The sequence below is a fragment of the Tauraco erythrolophus genome, chromosome Z (assembly GCF_009769465.1).
Source record: "Tauraco erythrolophus isolate bTauEry1 chromosome Z, bTauEry1.pri, whole genome shotgun sequence".
Taxonomy (NCBI): domain Eukaryota; kingdom Metazoa; phylum Chordata; class Aves; order Musophagiformes; family Musophagidae; genus Tauraco; species Tauraco erythrolophus.
Window position 1 is genome coordinate 41,283,689 of NC_141496.1, and position 19,904 is coordinate 41,303,592.

General features: G+C 45.5%; 1 protein-coding gene across 1 annotated transcript in view; it reads left to right on the plus strand.

Annotated features, from left to right (window-relative positions):
- The first annotated feature begins 8,220 nt into the window (after positions 1 to 8,220).
- ACOT12 (acyl-CoA thioesterase 12) overlaps positions 8,221 to 19,904 on the plus strand; it is a 31,484-nt gene continuing 19,800 nt past the window's right edge. Inside the window, exons 1-5 of the mRNA XM_086629847.1 lie at positions 8,221 to 8,350; positions 11,012 to 11,081; positions 15,253 to 15,313; positions 16,354 to 16,455; positions 18,678 to 18,810. Of these exons, the coding sequence (XP_086485973.1) occupies positions 8,221 to 8,350; positions 11,012 to 11,081; positions 15,253 to 15,313; positions 16,354 to 16,455; positions 18,678 to 18,810 (496 nt within the window). The remainder of the gene's footprint in view (positions 8,351 to 11,011; positions 11,082 to 15,252; positions 15,314 to 16,353; positions 16,456 to 18,677; positions 18,811 to 19,904) is intronic.

Genomic DNA, 19,904 nt, shown 5'->3' on the forward strand with positions numbered 1-19,904 from the left:
TTTACAAATTACTGGCCTAGGCAGGCGGAACACAAGTTATTTTTTTTTTAGATACAAAAATGTTTAGTTCTGTTTAAAGATTCTTCCTTCTGAGATCCAGGATCCATGGAATGAGAAGTTGATACTTGAGTTTTTGTCATCTGGATTGAGCAGATAAAGGAGAAAATACTGGATGCATGCTGTTTACAAACCCTGCTCAGGCAGCAAGGCTGAGATGCGCCGCTGCCACTTCCAAGAGAGTGTGCTGGCTTTGGGTGGTGGGATTTTGGTCGCAGGGGAGGGGCTGCAGAGATGGCCTCTGTAAGGAGCTGCAGGAAGCTTCCCTGGCTCCAAGTCAGACCTGTCTCTGGCCAGTGCCAAGCAAATCGGCACCTCTGTGAATAACATATTTAAGAAGAGGACAAAGAAACCCACACCATGCAGGAGGTGCAGTGAAGAGAGAGGAGGCAGGGGGGCCTGGCCCCTGACCTCCTGTATGGGTGACTGCCCGTGCTGGGCCACTGCCACTTGGCTGGAGATGGCTGTGGTGGTGTGGCTTGGAGCACTCCAAAGCACCCCGCTCCTGGGGCACCCACTGGGCAGAGCTCCTTGTAAGGGGACTGTTGAGGTTCATTGGGCCTGGTGTGGCTGCAGCGGAGAGAGGACTGAGACCTGAGAGAAACAGCCACACAGACACTGAGGACAGTGAAGATGGAGCAGGAGGAGGTGTGCTGGAGCTGAGATTGCCCTCAGCCCGTGGTGAGACAGCAGGCTGCCCCCTGATGCCGGTGGGGATTAAAGGTGGAGCAGAGATTCACTCGCTGCCCAAAGAGAACCCCACGGTGGAGCAGAGATGCCTGCACCTAAGGGAGTTCTTAAGAGGACTGTCTCCTGTAGGAAAGGAACCCACACTGCTGGAGACTGATTGTAGAGCATAGATGCATCTGCAGTCCGTGGGAAGGGACCCCGCTCCAGAGCAGCTGGCTGCACCCAAAAAATCATAGAATCATAGAATGGTTAGGATTGGAAGGGACCTCAAAGATCATCTAGTTCCAACCCCCCTGCCATGGGCAGGGACACCCTCCACTACACCAAGTTGCCCAAAGCCTCATCCAACCTGGCCTTGAACACTTCCAGGGATGGGGCATCTACAGCTTCTCTGGGCAACCTGTTCCACTGCCTCACCACCCTCTAAGTGAAAAATTTCTTCCTTATATCTAATCTAAATCTGCCCTCTTTCAGTTTAAAGCCATTGCCCATTGTCCTATCACTACATGCCCTTGTAAAAAGTCCCTCTCCAGCTTTCCTGTAGGCCCCCTTTAGGTACTGGAAAGCTGCAATAAGATCACCCCAGAGCCTTCTCTTCTCCAGGCTGAACAGCCCCAACTCTCTCAGCCTGTCTTCATAGCAGAGGTGCTCCAGCCCTCAGATCATCTTCATGGCCCTCCTCTGGACCAGATTCAGCAGCTCCATGTCCTTCTTGTGTTCCAGAGCTGAACACAATATTCCAGGTGGGGTCTCACGAGAGCAGAGTAGAGGGGCAGAATCACCTCCCTCGACCTGCTGGCCACACTCCTTTTGATGCAGCCCAGGATACGGTTGGCTTTCTGGGCTGCCAGCGCACATTGCCGGCTCATGTTGAGCTTCTCATCCACCAGCACTCCCAAGTCCTTTTCCTCAGGGCTGCTCTCAATCCATTCTGCGCCCAGCCTGTACTTGTGCTTGGGATTGCCTCAACCCATGTGCAGGACCTTGCACTTGGCCTTGTTGAACTTCATGAGGTTCTCACAGGCCCACCTCTCCAGCCTGTCAAGGTCCCTCTGGATGGCATCCCTTCCCTCCAGCGTGTCCACAACACCACACAGCTTGGTGTCATCTGCAAACTTGCTGAGGGTGCACTCAATCCCACTGTCCATGTCTCCAACAAAGATGTTAAATAGCACTGGTCTCAGTACTGACCCCTGAGGATCACCACTCGTCACAGGCCTCCACGTGGACATTGAACCGTTGACCACAACCCTTTGAGTGCGACCATCCAGCCAATTCCTTATCCACCAAGTGGTCCATCCATCAAAACCATGACTTTCCAGTTTAGAGACAAGGATGTCGTGCAGGACAGTATCAAATGCTTTGGATAAGTCCAGGTAGACAATGTCAGTTGCTCTTCCCCTATTCATCAATGCTGTAACCTCATCATAGAAGGCCACCAAATTAGTCAGGCAGGATTTGCCCTTAGTGAAGCCATGTTGGCTGTCACCAATCACCTCCTTATTTTCTATGTGCCTTAGCACAGTCACCAGGAGGATCTGCTCCATGATCTTGCCGAGCACAGAGGTGAGACTGCCTGGCCTGTAGTTCCCTGGGTCTTCTTTTTTCCCCTTTTTAAAAATGGGGGCTATGTTTCCCTTTTTCCAGTCATTGGGAACTTCACCAGATTGCCACGACTTCTGAAATATGATGGATAGTGGCTTAGCAACTTCATCTGCCAGTTCCCCCAGGACCTGTGGATGCATCTCATCAGGTCCCATGGACAAGGGGAAATGGGTTTAAGTTGAAGGAGAACAGATTTAGATTAGATCTGAGGAAGAAATTCTTCAGTACGAGAGTGGTAAGACTTCAGAATAAAATGCCCAGAGAAGTTGTGGATGCCCCCTCCCTGGAGGTGTTCAAGCCAGGTTGGACAGAGCCTTGAGTAGCCTGATCTAGTTGAGAAGCGCCTCTGCTCATGACAGGGAGGTTGGATTAGATGATCTCTGAGGTCTCTTCCAGCCTATGCCATTCTATGATTCTATGATTCTATGACTTGTGCACCTTCAGGTTCTTTAGATGGTCTCAAACCTGATCTTCTCCTACAGTGGGCGGTTCTTCATTCTCCCAGTCCCTGCCTTTGCCTTCTGTGACTTGGGCTGTGCATCTGGAGCTCTTGCCAGTGAAGACTGAGGCAAAGAAGTCATTGAGAACCTCAGCCTTCTCCATATCACGGATAACCAGGTCCCCCGTTTCCTTCCAGAGAGGGCTTACATTTTCCCTAGATCTCTTTTTATCACTGACATATCTATAGAAGCCTTTCTTGTTGCCCTTGATGTTCCTGGCCAGATTTAACTCTATCAGGGCTTTAGCTTTCCTAACCTGATCTCTGGTTGCTCGGAGAATTTCTCTGTATTCTTCCTAGGCTACCTGTCCTTGTTTCCACCCTCTGTAGGCCTTCTTTTTGTGTCCAAGTTGGTCCAGGAGCTCCTTGTTCATCCATGCAGGCCTCCTGGTGTTCCTACCTGACTTTCTCTTTGTTGGGATGCACCGCTCCTGAGCTTGGAGGAGGTGATCCCTCAATATTAACCAGCTTTCTTGGGCCCCTCTTCCCTCCAGGGCTTCATCTCATTGTACTCTAGTGAGGAGATCCCTGAAGAGGCCGAAGTCTGCTCTCCTCAAATCCAGGGTAGTGAGTTTGCTGTGCACCCTCCTTGCTTCCCTAAGAATCTTGAATTCCACCATTTCATGATCGCTGCAGCCAAGGCTGTCCTTTAGTGTCACTTTCCCCACCAGCCCTTCTTTGTTGGTGAGAACAAGGTCCAGCAAAGCACCTCTCCTCCTTGGTTCCTCTACCACTTGGAGAAGGATGTTATCATCCATGCATTCCACGAACTTCCTGGATTGCCTATGCCCTGCTGTGCTGTCCTTCCAACAGATATCGGGGTGGTTGAAGTCCCCCATGAGAACCAGGGCTCGTGAACGTGAGGCAGCTCCTGTCTGTCTGTAGAGGGCCTCATCCACCCAGTCCTCCTCGTCAGGTGGTCTGTATGTCATGGTTTGATGTGGAGGGGGGGTGGTTCTGGTGGCAGGAGAGGGGTTTTGCTCCCTGCGACCTCCCCGGTTTTGGAACCGGGTTAGGCTTAGTTCTGGCCACCAGATCAGACTGCCATCCCCCTCGGGACTGAGCCAATAGGGCGCCTCTGCAAATTGCCCTATTTAAGTCAGGACAAAGGAACCGGAAAAGGTGCTTCGCCCAGGATCGAGCAGAGAAGGGAGGAGGGCACTGCCCCCGCTCCCTGGCTCCTGGCCGGGCAGCTGCCTGCGTCGGGCCGGCGCCGCCCATGGAGAATGGCAGCGGCGGAGCCAGCTGGGGAACTCGGGGGCACCCCACTCCCGGGGTGCCCACTGGGCTGAGTTCACCTGGAGAGGACTGAGATCTGAGAGAAACAGCCGCATCGACAGCAGGTCAGTGAGGATGGAGCGGGAGGAGGTGTGCCGGAGCCGGGTTTCCCCTGCGGCTGATGGTGAGATAGCAGGCGGCCCCCCTGCAACCAGGACGGCCTCGGTGGAGCAGAAACCCACTCGCAGCCCGTGGGGAGAAGATGCCTGAGCCTGAGGATGGTCGTGCTGTGGTGCACGACAAGGCAGAGAGGCATCTGGAGTCTGTGTGACGACCCACACTGGAGCGAGTGGCTACAGCTCCCTAAGTATCCGAGACTGTGGTAAAGCCCACACCGGAGCAATCTGTGTGGAAGGATTGTTTCCAGTGGGCTGGACTCACACTGGAGAAGTTTGTGGATTTTTCCTCGTGGGTAGGGGATCCATTGGAGCAGGGGAAAAGGGTGTAAGGACTCCTTCTCCTTTAAGAAAGAAGCAGCAGTAACAGCACGGAATGAACTGACCTGCACTCCCCCAGTCCCTGCCCCCTGTGCTGCTGGGGGGAGGAGGTAGAGCCGGGAGGAAAAGGAGGGGGCGGGGGAAGGTGTCAGTTTTAAGATCTGGTTTTGTTTCTTTCTGTCCTCTCAAGTAATCGGTTTTTGTTTCCCTTTGTCCTTCTAAGTAATCATTAATAAACTGTTTTGCTTTGAGAAAAGCTCTGCCTGTTTTGCCCAGGACCATGGTTGGTGGGTGCTCCCTCTGTTCTTGTCTCAACCCTCAGTCCCTTTGGTTTTTTTTCTCTCCTCTCTACTTTACTGGAGAAGGAGAGACTGTGTGAGTTTTAGTTGCTGGATCAGCCTAAAACCACGACACTGTAGCAGACCCCTACTACTATGTCCCCTGTCCCTGCTCTCCCTTTAATCCTAACCCATAAGCTCTCAGTCGGGACCTCATCTGTCCCCAGGTGCAGCTCCATGCACTCCAGCTGGTCTTTGACATAGAGGGCAACCCCTCCTCCTCTTCTCCCCTGCCTATCCTTCCTAAAGAGCCTGTATCCTTCTATTCTGACACTCCAGTCACAGGATTCATCCCACCACGTCTCCGTGATGCCAATAAGATCATATTCCAACAGGCGCACACACACTTCTAACTCCTCTTGCTTATTCCCCATGCTGCGCACATTGGCATAAAGGCATTTAAGTTGGACCCCAGGTGAACCTGACTTCCTGGCTGGAGCGGCTGGAATTCCTTTCTTCTGTTCTTCAGGTACTTCCAGCATATCTTTATCATTCTTTATATTAGCCCCTTCAAATCTAGTTTAAAGCCCTGTCAATGAGCCCTGCTAGCTGTTGTGCAAAGACCCTCGTTCCCCTCTGAGAAAGGCAAGTCCTGTCTGGTGCCAGTTGGTCTGGTGCCATGTGGCCCATACCATTATCAAAAAAGCCAAAATTGTGGCAATGATACCAGCCACGGAGCCACGTATTAATTGACTGGATGCACTTGCTTCTTCCAGTGTCACTGCTCGCAACTGGAAGGATGGACAAAAAGATTACCTGTGCCCCAGATCCTCTTACCACCTGTCCCAGGGTCCTGAAATCCCTGTTGATTGACAGTGAACTCCATGTTTCAGTTTCATCTCCACCCACATGAAAGAGCAGTAAAGGATACTAGTCCGTGGACTGCACCAGAGTAGGAAGTTTCCTAGTGACGTCTTTAACCCAGACTCCAGGGAGGCAGCAGACTTCCCTCAGAGCAGGGTCAGCCCGGCATATTGGACCTTCCATCCCCTTCAGATGGGAGTCACCTATAACTACTACCCTTCTTTTCTTCCCTGTCGAGGTGGTCTTGATACAACGGGTAGTCCTCTCTGACCCTGGTGACACCTCCAGTGCAGATGGTCCCTCAGCTACACCATCCATCGATGGGCCTTCCACGTCCAGAGCCTCATACCTGTTGTGCAGGGGCACCTGGGGAGCTGAAGCCATGACTCCATGGGGAAAGCCCGCACTGGAGCAACCAGCGGGAAGGACTCACGTTGGAGAAGTTCGTAGAGGGCTGTCTCCTGTAGGAAGGGAACTCATTTTGGAGCAGGGGAAGAGTGTAAGGAGCCCTCACCCTTTAAGCAAGGAGCAGCAGAAATAGCGGGTGACAAACTGAGCAGCGTGCCCCATTCCCGTCCCCCTGTGCTGATGCAGGGGGAGGAGGTAGAGATGGGAAGAAGGGAGAGGTGGGGCTTTTCTTCTCCTTATCCTCTCTGATGTGCTCAGTAACAAATTAAATTGATTTGTCCCGAAGTGGACTGTTTTGCCTGCAACTATGGTTAGTGGGCGATCCCTCCCTGTCCTTGTCTTGACCCTCAGGCCTTTTGTTACATTTTTCTCCTCTCCACCCCACCGAGGGAGAGGAGGAGTGACCAAGCAGCTGTGTGGTGCTTAGCTGCCGCCTGGGGCTAAACCACAATAGAGTCTGTTTCTTTCCTTCACAGAAGCTGGTCAAAGAAGGAAAGAGAAATCAGCACAATTTTTTTTTTTTTTTTCCTGAAGCAACAGAATAGAAATAAATCTAGGGAACAGCACAGCATGATGATTTTCAGAGCCAGTATCCTCTGGAATGTAACTAATGCCATGGTGCAGCCATCCTGTTGCTTGCTAAAAGAGTATGTGACAAAGCAACAGAGATCTTTGCTATAGTGCCATGATAGTAACAGACCATGTGGGAAGAAAATCCCTGCTGCACTGAGAAACTCTGTCTTGGTGAGGCAGCTTGGTTAAAATTCAGGTTTTCCCAGCCGTTATGGGTTAAAACTGGATCTTTAACAATGTTTAAATGAATAAGCACTCATGATATAAACTCATCTGCGTATGTTTTTAATGAACATGGGAGGCCTGTCATTGGAAGAGTGGGCAGCAGGTTGTAGCTAGATGATAAAGAGGAAAGGCTGTAAGGAAAGGCTACAGAAAACAGAGAGTCTTGCTGCTGTATCGAAAAACATGCCATTTACAATACCCAGGGGGGAAAAAATAGCACAGAGTCAAGCACAAGCTTTTCAGTCTTTCCTTGAAGACAATTTACAGATTATACATTCTGCTATGTTGAAGCAACACGCGTGCTCCCCTGACCAGCCCTGCCTGAACCGCTGACAAGCCCCGCTGAGCATCTCCAAACTGCCCTCTTCCAGCGGCTGAGCCTTCAATAGGAATAAGGCTGTATCCATGGCAATAGTCAACCGTTGACCTTCCTGACCAATTCAAAAGCAATTGCTCTACTCTTCCTCAGCAGTGCATATGTTTCCATGGTTTGCAAGAGCAGCAACAGCCTGCAGTACCTTACCAGCCATCCGAGGAGAAGGAGGTAAGAGGAGGAGCCCTCTATGAGGTCTCCAGTCATTAACTCCTGCAGGAATACCCGACCAGGGCCGTGGCCACTGTGGTGGGCATCCAAATGTTCCCACCAGCAGTGGCAGCGGTTCACCAGGCTGTGGCACCTCCCTACCGGGCTCAGCAGCGCCTGGAGATGGGAACGTGTCTTCTTCCCTGGGCCCATCTGCCGGGCTGTCAGGTTGGTGACAACATGAGAGAGAAAGAGTTCAAAAAATAAAAAAAAAAAAAAACAAAAAAACAGAAACAAAACCAAAACACACCACAATCTGAGCCAGAGTATAAATATTTCAGCGGCGATGCGCACACCCAAACCCATCAGTGACACCGGCACGGGCCCTCGGCGGCCGCGCCACGGTGGTGCCTGACGCCGGGCCATGGCGGCCTCGGGCGTGCCGGGGCAGGAGCCGCGGGGGATGGAAACGGGCGGCAGGGCGGCAAACAAGGGCCACGGCCCCGCTGCCACCCTCCGCTCGGCTGCGGGAGCCGCGCCCGCTCTGCGGTGCCCCTGTGCGCGCCCCGGCACCCCCTTCCCTCAGCCGGGTGCCTCCTTCCCGCCCGCCCGGCCGCGGCCCCGCCGGAGGAGGCGATTCCCCCTCCGCCCCGGGCGCTGGGGCGGGGCCGGCCCGCCCCGGCCCGGCCCGGCAGGCAGCGGAGGGGCCGGGCCCGGCCGGGGCAGCTGCCTCTCCGTGTGCGGGGAGCCTCGGCCGCCGCTGCCCCCGGCACTCGCGGTGCCATGGAGCGGCGCGGGGCGGGCGGCGATGTCCATATGTGCCAGACCGTCTTCCCGGCCCACGCCAACCACCGCGGGGAGCTGAGCGCCGGGCAGCTCCTCAAGTGGATGGACGCCACCGCCTGCCTCGCAGGTAGAGGGGCGGCAGCGCGGGCAGGGGCTGGCGGCGGGGCGGGGGCGTCCCTCGGCGCGGCGCGGAGAGGCGCCCCCGCTGCCGTCTGCCCCGGCGGCCGCCCCGAGGCGCCCCCTTCCCCTCAGAAACGCGCCTCAAACTCGTCGGCTGTGGGGGGACAGCGTCTCCTTTCCTGAAAACCGGTGGCCGCGTCCCGGTGTTTGCGGGTGACGGGCGAACAGGAGGCGAAATTGTTTCCCGGGGAGCCGGGAGGGGGGCACTTGCAGGAGGGTTTCAGCCGCGGGGAGCGTGTGAGATTTGGGGGTTCAGATGAGGAACGGGCATACCAGGGAATGAGAAGGCTGGTGGGGCTGGAGAGGAGCGTGGAATCTCAGGGCAGGGTGAAGAAGGGGGTGGCGGGGGCGGTTAGGATGAGGAAAATTAAAAAAGAGCAGTAGAGGGAAGAAAGGGATGGAAAAAGAAATACTAGAAGAAAGAAAACTACTAATTTAAGAATATTCGTGCATGGATGGAAAAAAAAAAAAACCACCACAAAACCAAACACAAATCCAACCAGCGTGCAGAGCACTCTGTGTCTGGTATAACTCAGCTTCGAAAACTTTCAGAGTCTCCTCAGATAACTTCTGGAAGCGAAAGCTGCATTTAAAGCACTAAGAAAACCCAAGGCTCTGCCGTTTCTGCTGTCAGCGAACTCCAAGTACAGCCGCATACATTAGCAGTCCATAATGAGCCTTGCGGAGAATAGCGGGTGTATTTGGGGAACTCGATGGCATCTCCGTGCAATGCGTTGGCTGCGGTATCGCTGTGTAGGTGTGTGCCGCGCTCGGCGCGGCCTTACGTAATCTGCTCTTCCTATACAGAAAGAGTTGGGATCCTGGAGAACTTGTCCCACACAATAACCCCCAAACTTCCTAGCGTGTAGCAGCTTCCCAGTATCATCACAGTTCTTTTTTCGAGATTTATTCTAACATGAAGGAGTCATTTGACTTCAGACTTTCAGTGATATACCCCTTAACAGTGCTATTTGTGAAGAGGCTCTGAACTCAAGTCCTTACTCTGAAGTGGCAGAGCCCCAACTGCTACAGTGGTTTGTCCCTGCTCCCTAGACTCGGGTCAAGCTGTGATGATCTTCACCAGCTGCAAATCTGCCGTCGGAGCTCACTTTCAATCTACGCTTCGCAGTTGCTTTTACTTGGTTAGGTTTAGGTCAGCAGCAGTCATTCACACCGTGGGACTAATCCCATTGCACACAAAGGCTTTGTAACATCTTTCTTCACTTTGCTTTTTGTGTCACAGCTAGCTCAACGTGCCAGGTAGGGATTTGTTTGGCTTTACCATTTTTCACCTGCATTAGTGCCACCTGGTGCAGTTGTCAGTGCCTAGGCTTTGCACTTTCCTTGTTTCATATCCTGCTGCCTTAGACGTGGTCCACCTGGCTGGCTGCTTCCTTGCTTTTGAGGCTATTTATGACTAACACCATCTTGCATTACCTGTCACAGTGTCGACTCCAGCTTTTTAGTTGTTAGTGACCTCTTCCCTTTCATCACAGTTTGTGGTCTTTCTGATAAGTGCCTTCATGTGTTTCACCCTCATACTTTCAAAGGGAACTCCAGATACTGATATAACTTGCCCATCATCCTCTCTCTAATTCCTTCAAGCTTTTTCTTGCAATGCTCACTAAAAATATTGGACTACTTGGAAGCGAGAACTATTGCCTGTGGGGCAGTGCTATTTTCCTGCTAGTCCTCTCTTTTGCCTCTGTTATTCAGGAAACTTTTTTGAGGAGGAGTTCCCTGTGTTTATAAAGCTCCTAGTGTGGTGAAAATTTAGGCTCTGACCTGGAACTCTGGGTGCTATGTTCAAATAAATAATGAAGCACAATAACTTGCTGTAAAAAGATAACTATTAGGCTATTAAATATTAACAGTAAAGAAGATGTTTATCTTTTCCAGATGAACTTTTATAATTAATACAAATAGGGTGCATTATTTTTCATAACCAAATGCATCCTAGAGAGATGAAGAACACAGTTCAAATTTTGCTAAAAATATTTTTACAATAAGTCAATACTTGGTTTTGATTTTTTAAATACTGTTTATATTTGTTTTTATTTAATTCCTGCTGGTTTAGTACAGCACTGAGGACGTGTACTTAGCTGCTTTCCCTTGCTATGACCACACCAATAAGCCAGTAGATCTTTCTTCTGTGTCTGAGAATGCTCAACTGAAGTAAAACTTTCCGACAGGTTTAACATAGCTGATATTCACGACATCCTGTTTTGAGGGAGATTGCTGAGATTTCTGTCGGCTTGTTAATGCTTTGTGACTCTTTTTGTCCTGCAACATGCATGTTACGGTTCTCTTATCAGAATGTTGGTTTTTACAGAAAGACCTTAAGTAGAGCTTTTCAAACTAAGTAGAATCATTATCATTGTCTACTCTCATCTCCTGAAGTTACCCTTATTTCATGGTAAATATTAACTTTAATCTTATTTAGCTTCATTTTTTCTCTAAGCAGTCCACTGCAGACTTGCATTAGGGTGATCAAAGGAAGAAGGGGAATCTACTGTGTTTCATCTCTGTCTCTCATGCACAAGTATGTAGGTGAACAGCTTGCTGCAAGTGCAATGGGTAACTGTGTGTCCATGTGTCTCTTTTGAAGCTGAGAAACATGCTGGTGTGTCTTGTGTGACAGCGTCAATGGATGACATACAGTTTGAAGAGGCTGCCAGGTACAAAACCAGCTAACAGCAGTGAAATGTTTTCATTCTAGAGTTTCTTATTTGGCAGAGATAAACTGAAGCATTATAAAATCTGAGATAGCAGTCCAACAAACTCCCCAGAGTCACAGGGTTAAGTCTCAAAATTGCTCTTTTCTGTCTGTGATAGCCTGGCCCACCTTGAAAACAGATCAATTTCACAGGTCAAAAATAAACTGTAGTTACCTTTACTTGGCAACCTAGATGCCAGGTGAGGAACTGATGTCCCCAGTGATCTTTGGCTCTACTTAAAGTGAATGCTGCAGGCCATTACTTATCTCTGTTAAATAAGGAATACATACCTGTAACAGTTATTGTATTAATTTTTTAATTGTTGCAAGTGCTCTTTCAGTTTTTTCTTACCATATCTTTCTTTCAGCTTTTTAAAAAATTGTGTTCATGTAACAAAACAAATGTTTTGTATTTGTGGTCACTGAATATTGCGTGAGTCTACAAGATAATACAGGACTTAATTTTTGTTTGAACTGTTTTTCATTATTTTCCAAGGGATAAAAGACACTGTAAGAAGAAATAGCACATTTATTCCTAAGCCATATCTTTACAGAAACTTAATACCATTACTTCGTAGTTCTTGTATGTTTTTACACCTTGCAATCTGGGCATTCATGAGTGCTTAAGTGGGAAGGACCTGGTTACACAGACCAATGCACATGCAGTTGTTGTGACTGTGAACCAAGCAACATTTGCTGTCAGATGTACAAGTGATGTCAATTCAAAACTGTTTGCAGTACACTAGTGTAAAATAAGCGTCTGCTCACACTTCTGAACAGCAGATTTTGAGGTGCGTGGCCGTTAGGATGAGAACCAGTAATAAAGAAGTGAATGTGGTCGTACTGAATCTAGAACTCGAGAGAATTTATTGGTCTGTTTTACAAAATAATTTTGAAGTGTTTGTCCTGCCTGTAATTGTCCTGTGGTTTTAGTTCTGTCCTTAGGAAAAAACCCTGTCTGTGAAAACTGTAATCAAAGAGTCCTACAAATGACGTTAGGGTAATGTTTTTCTTTCAGGCACAATATTTCAGACTTTAGTAGCTTCAGAGCAGTTTTCCCTCTTGTTTCTGAGAGCAGAACAGAGCTTCTTAAATATAGTGAAAACACTTTTCCTTCCAAATTTGTTTCCAAATATGCCTCTAGTTCTTCTTCCACTTGTGGTGCGAGTGTTTCATTTTTGACAAGAATTTAGGGTACAAGCCGAGTAACTGTGAAGTGATTTCAGTAATTATTTTTCAGCCTCAGGTTATCACTAAGATCCTGTTTGTATCGTACTGTGTAATTTCCTAAATTTTGCCAGATCTTGTTGATTATGCAAACATCTTGCATAAATAAGAGAGCCCCTATATCTCACTGTAGTAAATTAAAAATATGCTTTGTAAGTTACCTGCTGTAAGGTTTCATTTACCTTACTCAGGTTACCGAATGTTTTGTAAGGATCAGCTCTTCTGTGCATATTTCTTTTCAGTTGACATGGAATCAGGAATTTCTACAAATCTGTATATTGCAAAACTAAATTTTATACCATGATAACAAATAAATTCCTCTTCCTTGTCTTTTAATATGTGTCAGTTCAGTGGTAGTAAGAAAATCTGATTTTAAGTTACAGCTATTTAAGTTTTGTTAGTGCTCCATATGTGGATCACGTTCAGTTTATTCTGATTCAGTTTATTTCTGATTTCAAAAGCTTTCTGCCAGTTACAAGTAAAAATGTGGTGTTCTGTGACTTCTGCCTTTATGTATCTATTTAAATGCCCAAGCTGATCAACTCTCTTGGCTTAAGTAAATCAGTTGAAAGTCAGAATACATGAGAAAATGTAAAACATTTCATTTTGAAACAGCTCCCAAAAGTATATGAAAAGACATTTCCCTATCGTGCTGTCTGACCATTTCAGCTCTGACATCTTCATTTTCTGATATGGCCATGGACTCCAGAGGACTATGCTTTTCTGCAATGAGATGTGAGTCCAGCTGCAAAGACTGCTTGGAGCACCAGGGGAGATGTCAGTCAGTCAAGGAATCTAGTCTCTCTAAAGTACAAAACCCACCTTATGGCGGCACTGGTGCCTCAGGCTGAGTGAGATCATGTCCAGCTCTGTTCTTTTTTTCCCACCTTGCAGTTTCCTCAAACATGGACAGACCCAGACGTACCTCTCTCAACCTCTCTTACGCAATGTTCTCACACAGAAGAAGAGAGTTCACTAGGGAGGTGTGGCTGGCAAAGGTGAAGTAAATGATCTTCGTGCAGAGGAATAGCACCCTGCCAGTAGGCCTGAGGTAGAGACCTCTGCAGTGCCCACTGGGAGCTCATGAGCAATCCGACATCGTGATGTCCTTGACAGGGACCACGACATCTTCTTCAAGCATCTGTAGAGACTCTGAACTCTCCCTCTTTGAAGGAAACCTCACACTCACTGTCAGTATGTGTTATGTTCAGTGACAGAGTTTATCTAATGAATATATTTTTTCACCTCGTACTTGTCATTACCTCTACTGCTGTGTTACTGTAATTTTCTTGGGAGTTTTGTGACAGATACCGAGTCTTCAGAGGTGCTTCAGGGTACTTGACTGAGTTCTGTCTCTAAGTTTTCTAAAGCCTTTTTACAAGACCTTAACAATAACTTCTTTCCCAAGCTTGAACATAAATATCGTGTTACTGTTTTGAACATACTCTCCTTTTTTTTAAATGAGCCGGTGGTTCCCTTAGCTGTGCAGTTTAGGACTATTATGTTGGTGATTGTGCTTTTTCTTTGCAATGAATCATAGAAAAACTCCTTCTGAATGTGTTCCTCAAAAGGTAATGAGGGCTGTGTATCTGCAGATGGTCTTCATTCTTTCCTCTAACCGTTTTTTCCCTGTCTACTCCAAGACTTCCACTTGTGTTCTTGAATGTGAACAAGAAAGAGAAAGTTTCTGTGCATTTCTTTGTTCCTGTCTGGTACTGTAAAGGAGCAGATTTCCTGCTACCCATCCTAGTGTTTGGTAACAGTTTGTTTGAAGTTCTGGCACTGAGAGAATCAATTTAAGAACAACCTTACCTTTAAATATCAAAACCCTATTCATTAAATTAGGAAGAAATTATAAAGAATTTTTTTCTATGAACTGAGATCATAACTTGCCAAATCCTTAGCTATTAATGACTATTTCGTAGGTACTCCAGTGGCCTGAGTTATATTTTGCAGCCTTGGAAGTAGGTAGCTGCACTTTGCCTGCTCTGGGACTGATCTTTAGCAGTTTTAAGTCAGCATAAGCTCCCTGAAGTCAGTGGCCTGATGCCCAGTTATTTTGGCTGTGGTTCTCACTTACCATGCACATCATGTCCTTTTACTGCTCTGCTCAGTAAGACAACTTCAGGGGAAATTACCTTTTTTCCACCCTTTCAGCATTGCCTTGTGTTAGGATATTAGGGGTTTGGAAACCAGGGTTGTTCTTGTTATCAACACATAACATCTACTTTAGAAATTCTAGAAGGAAATTGAGAGTATCTTCTCATTTGAATTTGATTCTATGTAGGTTAAAAAGCTGCAATTCCATGTAGGTATTCTGGGTAGGTAAATGGGAAAGAATAGTTGTTCAGAGCTATGCTGTTAGGATAGAAGGGACATGCTGCAGCTCTGTTCTTGGCCAAAACTTGGAAAGTAAACTTTCCCCCATCCTTCAAAGATGTGCATGGAGCACTTCTTCTCCTGCGATTATTTCCTCATGTGCATGTATCTGTATGCTAGAGAATGTGCATGGGGTATATCTCGTGTGGTTTTGCAGCTAGATATACTCAGTGATTTGGTGTAACTTGCAGCAAGATGGGCCTTTGAGCGAAAGCAGAATCTAGCCCAAAATTTCTTGGGAGACCTGGGGCTCGCTTGATGCCATACAGACATCAACAAGGAGGAGGAACGCTAGTGTTAAGCTTACGCAGTTTTCTGAGTGACTAAAATCGTTACGGGGCATGAATGAAGTCTGACTGATGAGTAACAGTGCTAAATCTTTTTGAGTGCATTTTCAGTACAGTGTAGAAGACACAGGCTGGTTAATGAGATTTTCTTCACTACTATTAGGAATACTTAGAGAGGCAGGTTCAGACGCTTATTAAACTGCACGATTACACACCATAAAACGTTCTTCTTCTTAACAGGGTTGGACAAATTATTAGCATCAAAGCAAAGGTGAACAGAGCGTTCAAAACCAGCATGGAGGTAAGAGATCATCACACTTATTCCTAACAATATTTAAAGAATAGAAGAGGGGTGGGAAGAGTAGAAAAGTGCAACATGGGTCCAGTCTTATTCATTTCAGAGGAGCTTTGCGCAGCTGTCTAAACAATAGCACGGCCTAATGAAACTGATTTCATAATGACTATTATAATTGCATGTTTCTTGTAAAATAATCAATGTCAAAATAGAAACTGGACCCTAAGGACTTAAAATCTTTGGCCGGTGTAACGGACAGGATGGGATAGGTGGTCTTGGTCCAGTCCAAAGCTATTGACCTCTAAGCAGGCTTTGGATCAGGGCTAGGATCCATTCAACAGGTGGAGTTCTAAATATTTTTCATACTTCTGATACAAAAATATTTATCTCAGGTATATGCATGTCCTTACTCTTCATGGTGTAACAAATATGCAATACATTGCCCAATCACTTACTTGAAATCAAAATTGAACCTTAAGGCTACTTTTCTCTGCATTGTGCCCAAGCCTAATTCTCATTAATATTAATGGGAGTGATGCATCTCACAGAGAACGTATTCCAAATTAGAAAAAAAATCAGAAGCTTTGATGCATGTCAGTCCTGTTTCACAGGATTAAATACAATGTTTCACCTTCAGGTGTTTCATTGTGTTTTATATATTTATACAGACTTTCCTGCTCATACAGATCTTAGAAAGATTCAGATGGTGACTCCAAATGGCATAAAAATAAATGGAAAAAGATACCCATGAAACTAAATCTAAGTGTCTTTTTCATTTTTTGTTTTACCCTACAAGTGAGCTAAACATACAGACACAGTTGTTGTACTAAAAAGCTTTTCAGAACTCAGCAAATATTGTGATGTTCTTACATGTTCAGAGATGTACCCATGATAGCAGAGCAGGTTTTTTTACCTTTTTTTCTTTTAGGTTTAAAGAGACTATACATGATTAATTTGATAAACACTGCCCCATTTTGTCTCAACTTAACTGACAAGGATGTAAACACCTTTTTTGTCTCCTTCCTCCACTACCTCCTTCCTTGCAGGTTGGCATCAAGGTTACAGTACAGGACGTTTTGACTAATGTTGAAAAAATTGTGAGTTTGGCATATGCAACATATGTAGCCAAAGCAGTTGATGCTGGAAAGGTATTCTTTCTGTTTTCTTCTATGCTCAAAGTTACTGGGGAGTGAGTTTCTGTGAAATAACCCAACTTTTCTGATTGTGAAACACAGGAAAATGTTCATACCTGTTTATTCTGATCAGTAACAGCAAAACAGCATGAAATCCAGACTATATGGGGATTTGTTTGGTTTTGTTTTTTTGTTGGTTTTTTTTTTTTTTTTTCACATCTCTGCTCTGAAGTTGTTAGGCTTTTTTATTGTTTCCACTTTCTCTTGCATGTTTGCTACTAGTAGAACTGATACCTTTATAAGGGCTACAATATTGATAAAGGCAAGTGCTGGAAGAGAGATCCCTGTGAGTCTACGTAGTCTCTCATCCTTTTCAGAGACTGATCTATACATGTCTTGAAACCTGCAAGGGTGTCAGGGGTAGGGTTTCTTTATCCTTCACTCCTCTTTTGAGGAGGTTGTTCAGACATCACTATTCAGATAGACGACATTATTTTTAAGCTAGCTTCCCATCTAAATTAATTCTTTGCCATTTATGTTAATTAGTTTTCATGCCAAAGTTGTTTCTTCTCCCCAGTGTTTGGCTCCCTGGAGGTGTTCAGACATCAGTCACGGTACTGTTTGGCCTTCACATTGCTGTGTGAAACAGGCACTGTTCTTTTAAAGTTTTCGTATGAGAAACGCCAAATATTTCTCAGATCCTTTTAATAAACTCCCTTTGTATGTAGTATTCTACTTTCTTGAACATGAGTGACTATAATGGTATAGCTGAATTTCCTGTCTCATTGAATGTGGTATGACAGTGCATCTGCCTTTTTAACATTGACTGCAGATTGGCAGAGAGCAGTCATCCCATGAGCTATTAATATATCCAATCACTTCTTCTTTCTTTTCTGCAACGATGTATTACAGTTTGCAGAAGAAACAGATTAGAACAGTTTTACCAAAACTAAAGGCCAGCTTGTCTCTGAAAGGTTAATGGCTAAATTAGTTAACCTGAAAGTATAATATTATAAAGTAAGGATTGTTTATTATTGGTTTGATGTCATATCCATGACGTCAACCCATCTACCTTTTGTCCAAATTTCCAGGGAGGTTCAGGATTAAATTGGTGATGATTAACTAAGATTAGGCTTAAGACAGGAATGCCCCAGAGGAAGTTTGAGACTTCAGTTCTAATTCCATCACAAATTAAAGTCTTGGAGAAATTAAAGAACATTTTTTCAAATCCACTTTTCTGAACAGCTGTTGCTAAAGTTGTACAGAGAGCAACAATATGCACTCACCATCTTAATCTTTTAGCTGGGCCATCTGGAAAAAGCTAGGAAGCTCTTGAGGAGGGCCAGAAAGGAGGCAAGGAAACTGGAAGAGGTTTGAGTGAAGATTCAAAGACTGAGAAACATTTAACAGCACCACTGCAGGACACAAAATGTTGAATTTGTCTGTGTTGCAGTGCTTGTGCATTATTTTAAGGTTTCTGAGGCTAGACCTTGTAGACAACGCACAAGTGACTGTTCAGTGGCATTTCTGCAGTATTTATCTAAGTGTAATAATTTTCTTAAGCCAGTACAGATTTGGATTCGGTTTGTAATTGAACTGACATACATGGGAATTAGCTCTTAAGGGAGAGGAAGGACTGATCTTGACAAGAGAAGGGAGTGTGTCTGGGCACGAGTAACATTTTGGGCCTAAATGTATAGAGTCTGAAGCTGCACCATGTGCTGAGTGTTCTTGTGTTTCTCCTTCAACTCAGAAAACCAGCGCTTCTTTGAAAATATATGTCCTCAGATAGATGGAGTAGGTCATGTGAGTATGGAGTGAATTGTGAAAGAGGGAGCAGACTCTGGAGTACACTTTCCTGTAAACTGCAACACTGATCAATGCAACTGGATCATTTTTCTGATACAAAAATTCAATACTCAAACCTTCATATTAAGTTCTTTTTTTATTTTCTTTTTTTTTTTTAATAAGAACTGTCTTAAACTGTGTGTTCTCATGAATTCATTTGAAAGCTAAAAGCACTTTGTCATTGAGTTTTAACAAATGTTTCTGAAAAGATAATGCAGAATCTCTTGAACTTTAACTCTGTGCTTGTTTGTATTAATACAACTTGTCATCTTGGACAGTAGATAGCAAAAGGTTGTAGAAAATGCTGATGCCATTTTAAGTTCAAAGTGCACTTTGTTATAATTATGGCATTCAGAAACTTTTTTTTTTTCCTTTTTATGTTTGCATAGATTGAATTAGAACCTGTAAAGCTTCTGTCTACAGAAGACCACCTGGAGCACACCCTGGCTATTGAGAGAAGAAGAATCCGACTGGACTATGAACAGGTCTTTCAGAACCTAATGCAGGAGAGTAATAAGGAAGGTGATTACTGTGGTCAGCACAGAAGACAGAAAAAATTGCTTATGGGCAGCTGGAAGGGAGGAAAAAAACGGACAAAACATCTGAATATTGCTCCTTGACGTTGTGGTATCTTCTAGAAAAGCGCGTGCCAGATTTGTGAGGATTTGTAAGACAGTTATTCTAATAGAGTGATTTTTCTCCGTCTTTCAGAAATTCCAGATTTAAAAATGCAGAATTGAAGGCCAAGCGCGCATTAAATAGATGTGAAATACAGATCTTCATGTGGGTTATATGTGTAAAGTTTAAGAGTTCACACGGAACTTTGCAACGTAGTAATGAAGTCCTATGACACTAGTTGTAATATAAATAGAGGGGTAAAATTCACTCAGGCTTATGGCTGTGTCTTTGCAAGAAAGCACACACAACAATGTTTATGCCATGAGATCATTCCCAACAAGCAGAAAAAACTTCGTTATATGGAGGTTAAAACAGGTTAAAAATTATTTTAAGCTCCTTATGACCAAAACAGAAAAATTGAGCCAGGAAACAAGTTTGTCTTTATTTCTTATAGTCATCTCTATTCTTAAAGACAGTTGTGCTCAAAGTTGCTGTGTTTCCCTGCAAAAGAAATTGTTCACAACAGTTAAGAAATATGCTGGTATTTGGAAAATCTGAGCTGTATGAACTCCGTGTATGAACAACAGACATTGTGTGGTTTTACTGAGGAAAGATGAAACCTGTTGAAAATATAAATTCTTGTCTTAGCAATTTAATAAGACTGTGTAGAACTGAAGAGACTTGTTTGCTGCAAGCAAACGAGTTATTTGGCTTCATGGTAACTGTCTCATAGGAGACAGCTTAACACCATGAAAGACAAATCAGAGGTTGATGATTTTGGTTTCCACTGCCTTGCCTGGAAACTTCCTCAAAGGATCTTATCATTGTTAGCATTAAGTCACCTTCTTAAGGATACAGAACAAGCCAAGTAGGGGAAAGAGAGAGGAAAATACTGCATGTAAAGGCTGCCAGGTAGCAAAGCAGGTATAAATCATATCCAGAAAGTGAAGTTTGTCTTCTGAGTGGATCTCATGCAACAGCTTAAGTAGGTCCAAAGT